General features: G+C 46.3%; 1 protein-coding gene across 1 annotated transcript; it reads left to right on the plus strand.

The window, feature by feature from the left end:
• The first annotated feature begins 5627 nt into the window (after window positions 1-5627).
• Window positions 5628-7023, plus strand: LOC136529794 (G-type lectin S-receptor-like serine/threonine-protein kinase At2g19130). Its single transcript, XM_066522856.1, has one exon. The coding sequence runs from the start codon at window positions 5709-5711 to the stop codon at window positions 6921-6923; it is 1215 nt and encodes a 404-aa protein (XP_066378953.1). The 5' UTR covers window positions 5628-5708; the 3' UTR covers window positions 6924-7023.
• The last annotated feature ends 3808 nt before the right edge of the window (window positions 7024-10831 follow it).

The raw sequence follows: 10831 nt of genomic DNA on the forward strand, positions 1-10831 counted from the left end.
CTTTTAAAAGTTTAATTGACATTCATACTAATAAAAGGAATACGTCACATATATGATCATACCAAGCTTAAAACCACTACTAGCATAGTGAGCTCCAAATAACCAACAACCAGTAAGGACAGATCATAAACATCATAGCTATATATATATTTATCACTACTAAGCCTTCATTAATCTTTTATATATTAAGACATATATGTTAATAAAAGGTGGTGTGGCAAACATAAAGTTTGGAGCTAAGATTTTTATGGGTGGTAGAAGATAGCAAAACATAGCTACTGTAAAAAGATTACATGCTCAGGTTTAGTAGATTAATTACTACAATTTAAACAAGTTTTAATTGCAATAAAGCATGTGAGAACAAGATAAATCCTTCGATCACTATTTTCTGTAAACACATGACCATATTAAGTGTTTAGAAGTCATGAAAACATCATACAAATACAGTGGAACCACATTTTCCATTGTTACGCACTTGTTAATTATAAACCATTTAATGAGCACAAATCAAGGTAAACCAATAACTCAGTCATACTGCATCAAATGAAGTTGAATTTTTCACCATAGTTCAAGCATGCAGTCACTAGTTTACCACAAACATTTCACAACAATTGGATCAAAAGAACTGCAGATATGAATTAAAACCTAAAAAAAGCATAGACATGCATCTACAGCACAAACTTTAAACTAAACCGCCACATATTATGTATCTACTGCATAGGTCTACTTAAGGGGTGTCCCACAAAACTTGATTTGCCTTTTTATCATTTTTCTATGAATTACATGTATTTTCAAAGTTTTAGCCGAAAAGCACATAAAAGAAAAAAAACACTGGATTACACCATGAGAACTAATCACACAACGACTCCATTTGTTTCAGGTTACGCCATGAGAACTAGGTTGCCAGTCTGCCACGACCCGGCCGGGCACACTAGACCTTAGCCGGAAGAGAGAAGACTCAAGCAGAGATGTCTCTTTCGGATAGAGAGAGAGCAGCAGCAGCAGCAGTAGTGATGGGCGGTATATTATTAATGGGCTGTATATTAGCAGTAATGAGTAGTTTCTTGTCCATAGTGAAGACACTGTTTATTAGTTAGACTTTCTTAGTTTGTCTCTCTCCTCATTAATCCACTTACCACATCAGCAAATTACATATATGACAGTGCAATTAATCTCTTTAAAAACTATCATAGTTTCTGCACGGTAGTGCCCTCAAAGACGAACGTGTTTTTGAGTTTGTCCAATTTGTCAGGCGCGGCTGCAATCACCGAAGCTTTTTTCGTTGGGCAATTCTCGTGGAAATCGAGGCCTTGTTTAGATCACCTTCAAATTCCAAGTTTTTTCACTCTCTCTTCATCACATCAATTTTTAGCCGCTTGCATAGAGCATTAAATGTAGATAAAAAAAATAACTAATTGCACAGTTTAGTTCGAAATCACGAGATGAATCTTTTGAGCTTAGTTGGTCCACGATTGGACAATATTTACCAAATAAGACGAAAATGCTACTATTCATTAGGTTGGAATTTTTTACAATCTAAACATGGCCCGAAGCGTTTTGCATGTGCTGGTGAATAGGGCATCCCAACGGGTACATCTAGCTACCTATTTGAGTACGTGGCAGAAAGAGAACGCCCAAACTTGAATAGCTAGCGATGAGTTCCTCGCCTAGCTCGCACAAGTTTCTATAAATCTACTCTCTGCTGCCGGGACCCACTCTTGCTTATGTTGTGGGGCTCACAGCTTTTTTTCCTTTTCTTCTTATTCGTATCAGCCGGCGATTTACATTCCCTTATCGAGGACGTCTTTAGACTGTCTGCAACAAGGAATTTATATGGACACCTAAATTTAAAATAGATTATAAGACACTTAAAATTAGCTTCCAATAGAGTACCTATACGAGAGACCTATTTTGGATTGCCTGAAAGGCACAACTCAAATATGGACATCCTCTCTTCTGAAAACCCATTTGCAGAAAGGATTCTCTTTTGGATCTGATTGTTGGAGAAGATGTCGAATAGGTATTGAACCTTTTACCTGTAGCGTTACCCAAAGGACGAATGGGTCTTGTATTTTGAATATTGTTGTTGGAGATAGCCTTAAAGAGCTCCTTTTGCGTTCGTGCATGCATCCATGTAAAAATAGGCGAGCCAATCAATCTATGCATTCATGCGTGGCATGGGGCAGGAGAGCGCAACGAAAAAAATTCGGTGCATACAGTTTGCACTATGCCTCCCTGCATACATGTTCATAGATAGTTGTCACGTGTCCAGTCAAACATGATCCAATGCTCGTGGTCTTCCTCCGTCCAACTGCATTAATCCATGATTGATTTGGCCCATATAGGCCAATAAAAGGTAGTCTGATACGTGCTGTTGGATCATGAGGTGAGGACATGTGGCAACTATTTATGGCATGGATGCAACGAGACACGATGCATACTGTATGCACTGATTTTTTTTTCAATACAACACCCAGTAGACAATTAATGACAGTTGATGTATTGTTGGTATCGGTGTTTAGCACGGACTGGCCTAAAGAAACCAGGCCAGAGGGAGTACTAAAATATTTATAATAGAATTTAAAGAAAGTATAATATCTATGCTTATCTTGCTCTCTTATAATATCTATGCTTATCTTGTTCTCTCCCTCTCGCAGGACCCCATGTCACCCCTCTTGCGCGGCTCGAGCGGAGCCTGAGACCCGTCGTGAGCCTCCTCCTCCTCCATCTCCTTTATTCTCTCCACCGTGGAAACATGCCATCAAAGGCCGATGGACGTAAGGAGGGCAACCGTGAGGCTTCTCCACTCACTATCTTGGTGGTGATGCATGGTGGCATGTCTCTTACTAAATATTTAAATTGGATCTGTCTAGGTGACATTTAGTTGTTTTCGTCTCTCCTATCAACTAAATTTTTTTCATGTACTTACGGTGTCTTCTAGCTATATTTACACTGTCTTATTACTAGATTTACAATGATTTCTTCAGTGTAATTTATTGAACATGGTGGTGTAATTTGGAGATAATACAAATATATGCCAAATTTTCCAGAAATACTTTCAAATTATTTTTATGAATTACAGATACCAGATAAATATATTTCAAATTACTCATAATTTTTTCATAAATTTCAAAACAAAATTTCCCAAATTGTGGTGGGACCCACCTCCCCAACCTTATCCCTTCCCTTCCGTCGCCTGCGCACTTCCCTTCCCTTCCCTTCCCTTCCGTCGAATGCGCACGCAAACAGAGTCCGGAGAAGCAGCAGCAACGGTGATCCAGCCTGGGGGCGGCCCTCCTCGTCGGCCTCCTCGTAGCTGGCCGTCGGCCCTCCTCGTCGCCCTCCTCATAGCTGGCCGTCGGCCCTCCTCATCGCCGGCCACCGGCCCCGCGCCGCGCCCGCCATGGCCGGGGCCGCGAGCTCTAAGGCTGGCCACACCTGCTGCCGCGCCGGCCCTCGCTGACTGCGCGTGCCTCGCTTGTTCGTCGGCCGCGGCCCCTGGTAGCTAAGCCTGGGCGTTCGGGTTACCCGATTTTTTCGGGTCGGGTAATTCAAAATTCGGGTAATGAAAATTGCTACCCGAATTCGGGTACCCGATAATTCGGGTTCGGGTTCGGGTATTACCCGATATACCCAAATTTACAGAAAACAACAAACTACACTAAATTTCAGTAGCGGTCTATACATAATTTCAGCAGCAATTTGTATAGAATTTTAATAGCAATTTGTAGAGAATAATATATTACAGTCACTCATTCAAATAGAGAGAATTATATTCTAATAAAGTGATAAGTTAAATGGTTCAGCTAACAACACATGATAAATACAAAGACAAAAACAAATCTTTAGGTAGTTCGGGTAGTTTGGGTACCGGGGGATATTACCCGAATTACCCAAACTAATTTCGGGTAATCAAAATCGCTATCCGAATTTGGGATCGGGTACCTCGGGTTCGGGTAATTCGGGTCCGGGTTTGGGTAATTCGGGTATGGGTAATGGGTATCGGGTATTTTGCCTAGGCTTACCTGGTAGCCATCCGCGTAAGATTAGATGGCCCAAAAATTTATTGATTGGAGAGGCCAAATCAACCGATTGAGGTTTAGCAATTCTGTTTAAATTAGACATGTTTGTTGTTGCTCTATTGTATTTATTGAGTTTAGTTTCTTCTTTTTAATTTAATCGGCAACTCTCTTGTCTGATTTTGCTCTATTGTATTTGTTCAGTTTGGATTTTTTTTCTTTTAAATTTAATCGGACAGTTGTCTTGTTTGATATGTTTTGAAAAAGAAGGTAAGTGATAGTTGACGAACCTTCACGCTATTCGAGCTCGGTCGCGAGACGTGAATCCCACATTCTTTTTGGTAAAGCCCGCACGCGGTCTTAAGCAATGGACCAGGGTCGTGGAGTGCAGCACGGGTCAAGCACGGTAGTACTGCTCTACTGCTCTGGTTAGGTTTTTATATGGGCATTGCTTTCAACTTTTCATTTTTTTCTCTTGTATGCATCTTCTTTTAGCACGCCGGTGTGATTGATGTAATGTAGGTGCTTCGATGCCGTATAGACTGGTTCCGACATCGGTGACGGAAAAGGACCATTATATTTCTGTTCCGGTCACGCGCTAGTTAGAACCAGAACATCTGAATCGCACGCGGTCGTTACACGCCGCAGAAAGAGGTCTAAAACAATGAGGCTGATTTGGCGCTCGTTGTCACCTAAAACACTCACGAATGCCTCCAGCGAAGATTTGTCAAGGAGATGCATAGCAAAGGTGTTAGCGTTATAGGATCGGCAATGCCACTTGGAATGTTGACAAATCTGGTCGATGAATATGCTGGACAGCAAGAGGATTTAAAGAGCTAACGTTTGGAGGTAAAATGTAAGATAGATTAGGTTTTGATCGATTAGATAGATAGATCTTTTAATCAGTCGTTATCCTCTAGACGGGATGGTGTTATCGTAAAAGATTTTCTACACGTAATTTACGCGCTTCTCATAAGGTCGATGAGTTTTTTTTTTAAATCTCGAATTGGCCTCGGATTGTCAAAACCTGCTCAAGGAGGGTTTTCCTGGGCTAGCTTAGTTGCTGTGTATAATAACTTGCTATCAACGGATAGGTAGGTACCAGATGAGTTCACTCCCAGCTCGATCATCAGTACGTACACACGCAGTTGCTCTCCCTTCCATCGTCTATCTTAGCGATGCCTTCAACAGCGCTACTACTTGTCATGATCGTGGCCATCATCGGCAGTGCACGGTGCTTCGCATCGGACACCATCACCGCCAACTCCGCCATCTCCGGCGGCCGGAACGTCGTGTCCACAGGCGGCAGCTTCGAGCTGGGCTTCTTCCGTCCAGCAGCAGCAGGTGGTGACAGCAACACGGCCTCCTCTCACAACTACTACGTGGGAATCTGGTACAAGAAAGCCGTGACGCCGTGCACGCCCGTGTGGGTTGCGAACAGAGCCGCGCCGGTCTCCGACCCCGCGTCCTCTCAGCTCGCCGTTGCGCCGGACGGCAACCTCGTGCTCACCAACGAGGTCGGCGAGCTCGTCTGGTCCACGAACGTCGTCATCTCCGGCAGCAGCTCCAACGCCACCGTCAAGCGCTGAAGACTGCAGGTCAGCGTGTTTGAGGAGCTGTGACTGCAACGCTTACTCCTACGGTAGTCGCTGTGCTCTCTGGTACGGTGATCTGCTCGGCTTGTCTGCCATGGACACAGCAAGCACGGACGACCTTTACCTCCGGCTGTCTGCCATGGACGTGCCCTCGAATGGCCGTCGTAAAAGAACGGTCGTCGTCTTCGTTTCTGTTGCCTCAGCTGCGTCGATCCTAGCCTGCGTGTCTGTCATCGCGACCGTGCTTGTTAAGATGTTTAGGAGAAGACAGAGGAACATAAGATTCATGCAAGCTGCAGCAGAAGGCGGTAGCCTCGTGGCGTTCAAGTACAACGACATCAGGAGGGCGACCAAGAACTTCTCGGAGAAGCTCGGCGGTGGCAGCTTCGGCTCAGTGTACAAAGGTACGTTGTCCGGTGTCGGCGCCGCCGTCGCCGTGAAGAAGCTGGAAGGCGTCCTCTGCGTTGGGGAGAAGCAGTTCAGGAACGAGGTGCGCACCATCGGCATGATCCAACACGTCAACCTCGTCCGGCTCCGCGGCTTCTCCTCCCACGGCAGCGAGCGGCTGCTCGTCTACGACCACATGCCCAACGGCTCGCTGGACAGGGCGCTCTTCACGGCGGCGCCGGCGCTGAGCTGGTGCGCGAGGTTCCAGATCGCGCTGGGCGCCGCCCGGGGCTTGGTGTACCTCCACGAGGGGTGCCGGGACTGCATCATCCACTGCGACATCAAGCCGGAGAACATCCTGCTCGACGTCAACCTCGTGCCCAAGGTCGCCGACTTCGGCATGGCGAAGCTGCTAGGAAGGGACTTCAGCAGGGTCCTGACGACGGTGAGGGGCACCATCGGGTACCTCGCGCCGGAGTGGATCTCCGGCGTGCCCATCACCGCCAAGGCCGACGTGTACAGCTACGGCATGGTGCTGCTGGAGATCATTTCAGGCCGGAGAAACGCACGAGGCTGGGCGACTACAGAGCAGGAGGCGTCGCTGTCGGGGTACTTCCCGCTGGTGGCCGCGAGGAAGGTCAACAAAGGGGAGGCGCTCGTCGGGCTGCTGGACGAGCGCCTGCACGGCGACGCGGACGCTCGGGAGCTGGAACGCTCGTGCAGGGTGGCCTGCTGGTGCGTGCAGGACGACGAGGCTCACCGGCCGTCGATGGAGCAGGTGGTCCAGGCGCTGGAGGGGGTCGTGATCCTGGACGTGCCGCCGATTCCGAAGTCGCTGCAAGCAGCATTCGCCGGTAATGCCACCTTTGTGGGTACGCCTACCAGTGCGTACTTTGATGGCCTCTCACGGCCCCCTCTATAAAACAGTAGTTAGGGGCATGGATCACAACTCAATTATTATGATCTAAATTGTATATATAATTATTATAATATTATAATCATAATTATGGATTGTAATAATCCAAGTGTTTGGATCAATAAATTATGGTAATTGATTATGGTTGGTAAGATTGATAAATTTCTACTTTATCCTCTATAGTTTGGTAAGTTGGACCAATCAGGTAGAGACAAGACTTTAACACTCATAATCCTTACCGGATCTCGCCTGGATTATAGGATCATATTTTGGATCAAACTTTGATTATATAATCTAATTGTTATAATCGGAGGGGTATCCAAATAAGACCTTAGTTTGGCATTAACCTCCGTGCAAATTAGGACATGTGTCGGTCTTTCTTTTTGTTTCGATATCTGAAAATAAAATGCTAAAAGTAATCTTGTAATAAATTTGTTTGCAACATTTTGTTACATTTCTCCCGTATTTCAGGGGTCTGATTTTTATCTGTTATTGAGATAAGATATAGTTTTTATCATTGTTTGGCTGTAAAAAAAATGAATTATCTTGTTCTTTAAGAGCTACTTCTACAGCTGTAAAACCCCATTCGCACATCCCATTATTGCTGGTTGTTGTAAAAAAAATTGTCCAACAATCCGGGACGCGGCTCCGCAGGAGCGGGCGCCATCTCTCTCAGAAATAGAAAAATGAATCCCCACTCATTCATCCTTATCTGCCCGGCGCTCAACGTAGTAGCGTGGCCGGTCATTTGTCCGCGCCTCTTCCTCCACCGCGCGCTCATCGGCTGCAGCGTCCTGCCCTACTACCCCGCGCCGCGCGCCGTCCCAGACACCTATGTCGCTCTCTCCCTTGTCGTTCGTCCGTCTTCCAACGCCGTAGTTGCTGACCCCGCCATGGCCGTTAGGGCGCATGTGCCGTGGCGCCTCAGATCTTCCCCGGCCGAGCCAAGGGCACCCACGAGCGTGGGCGGTGTTGGTGGAGCTCACGCATTGCGCCACACCTCGACTCCGACCCCGATGGCTAGAAACGACCAGTCCGGCCTTCCCCTCCCTATGTTGCATGTGTATGTTTCAAGTGTTTCATGCGTTTCAGATGTATGTCGCAATTGTTTCATCTTGATGTTCCAAAAGTAGATCAAGGGATGTTGCACATGTTACATTTGTTGCAACTTCAGAGGCATTTGCAAGCGTTTGTTCAAAATATTTTATCTGTTTCAAGACGTATGTTGCAATCGTTTTTTATCTGGATGTTGCATATCTTGTAACAATATGTTCCAAATGTTTCAGTTGTTTTCAAACTTGCGTTGCAACAAGTGGTTTCATATTGCAAGATGCACTTGTTTTATTTTGGATGTTTCATGTGCTTCACACACATGTTGCAAGAGCATGTTCCAAATGTTTTATCTGTTTTTAGTCTCATGTTGCAAGTGTTTTATGTTGTTTGACCGGAGGCGAGCCGGGGGCCGGCGGACGGAGCACGCGGCGCGCCGGGGGGGGGGGGGGGGGGCGACATACAGGGGTGCTGCAGGTCGAGGCGCGCAGGGGGCGTGCTCATCCTCAGCCGCTCATCCCGACTCCCGTGTGTCGCCCGTGCAGAGAGTCGGAGAGAGAGAGAGAGAGAGAGAGAGAGAGAGAGAGAGAGAGAGAGAGAGAGAGAGAGATGAGGGGGTTAGGGGAAGGACCGACGGGAGCGAAACGCACTCATGAGGGGGCGAAGGTGGATGGGGGTGGGCTGCGTGGGCGTCTGACTCACACGTCCGTCCGGACGTCCGGACGCTCGCTACGCCCTTGTATTTCATTTTTCCTTCTTTTTCTCCAATCGACATCCCGGTATACTTGCTCTTCATCTTCCCCGAGCCGCTCTACTATGAAATGCTACTAATAAAACTCAAATGCTGGTACGGTCAAATTCAGTTAACGATTGATGATGAGGCAGGTTTAGAAAATACTCCCTCCGTTCTAAATTATAAGTCGCTTTACTTTTTTGTTCATCTATTTTGCTATGTATCTATACATATTATTTATCTAGATATATAGAAAAATGGATGTAACAAAAAAAATCAAAGCGACTTATATAATTATAAGGAGGAGTAGAGCGCTAATTTTAGAGAATCTAGCGTGGTACGTTACTATTTTGAGAAGCTAAGCCGATTTCTTTACTTTTTGTTATCAAAATTTATGGAGTTGCTCCAATTGTACTGGTCGGCTATCTAAGATTATTGACTGAAAATTAAGGCACCTGAAATATAGCAACTCTATTTTTAGGGAAGAAAAAGAAGAAACATAGAGAATGGAATAATTGTTTCTTTTACATTACCTAAAAATACATTTACAAAATTGAAAGTCCTAGTTTTATTTTTTGAGTTGAGATGAAGAAAGACCGGTTAGCATAAAAGTTTGTGCATGCCATTTGGGATGATCTACCAAATGAACTATAGAGATGGTCCGACTCGAAATATACTGAAGACTTTAAGGATACAAAAAAATTAAAGGGTGTTTTCCATGTTTCAAAATTTAAGTGAAGAGACTTATTTTTTATCCAAAAGAATAGATTCATAGTTTAAGAAAGGAATACCAATATATGAAAATAAGAGCTGGAAAATCTTGATTTCCTTAACACCCCGTTTGGATGCAGATACTCAGACCTGGACATTGGAATTGGAACCGAGTTTTTCCAATTCTATTATTTGGATATCTTTGGCATTGAGAGATGGAATTGAAGGCCGTTTCTGTGGTATTCGCCTCCAACTAAATTAGCCCACCTTCAATACCGAGCTCAACTCCTCCGTATTGGAATGAATCGTCGTGAGAACAGGATCAGCTCGAAGCTCCCACCGCCGGACCCTGCTACTCTTCTTCCCCGCGACCGGCGTCGACCACCCCTTCTCTTCCTCTTCGCGGACGGTGGTCAGACACCCCTTCTCTTCCTCCCCGCAGCTGGCGACCCCACACCCCTTCTCTGCTTGAGCTACGTCCAACTCCAACCCACCATGGCTCCGCCTCCCTCTCTGTTCGAGGTGCTTCTAGCTCCGACCCGCCATGGCCGCCGTCGAGCTCCTCCCCGCCATGGACACCGCCGGGATCCTCCCCGCCATGTCCACTGCCAAGGGGACCAGATCCGCCCCGCCATGGCCGCTGTCGAGCTCCTCCCCACCATGGCCGCCACCAAGGGGGACCAAATCCGCCAGCCATGGCCGCCGCAGAGCGCCTCCCCGCCATGCCATCTCCATCCGAGACCGAGCCAGTCGCAGCCAGGGCCAGGGCCGGCTTCGCGCACAAGCACCTCGCGGCCTGGGCCGCCTCCGCTTGCGCGCCCAAGTGAATCGTGAGTGGGGTGGGGAAGAAGACGAGTGAATTCCAGATGTGGACATCCAAACATGAATTGGTATTTGATGTGTCACTCGATTCCAGATTGCGAATTCTTCTACATCCAAACAATAGATTTGGTATTTAGTCCATTTCAATACAATTCCAGTGCCTCAATATCTACATCCAAACAGACCCTAAAAGAGATGAAAAGTCTGATATTCATGTTAGTCAACTATATATCGAGTTGAAATTTCTTTAAGATTTCATTCCTAAGAAAATATGGGCCCTTTGAAATCTTTTCCCCCATGGAAATGTTGCACACAAAGTTTTATTGACCATTCCTCTTACTGTTGCATCAGCGAAGCAAAGCTTTTGTAAACTGAAGTTACTAAGGGCCTGCTTGGCAGGGCTCTGGCTCCTCTGAAAATGGCTCCGGCTCTGGCTCCTCTGAAGGAGCAGCTCCTTTGGAGGAGCTGAAGCCATTCTGGAAAACGTTTGGCAAAACGACTCATTCGCACTAGACGACGTGAACCCACAACAAGGAGCCGCACGAAGCTTGTTTTTTAGGCTTCTCCTATGCAGGCAAAAAATGGCTCCGGCTCTTGA

Source organism: Miscanthus floridulus, chromosome 19 (genome assembly GCF_019320115.1).
Source record: "Miscanthus floridulus cultivar M001 chromosome 19, ASM1932011v1, whole genome shotgun sequence".
NCBI classification, from domain to species: Eukaryota; Viridiplantae; Streptophyta; class Magnoliopsida; order Poales; family Poaceae; genus Miscanthus; species Miscanthus floridulus.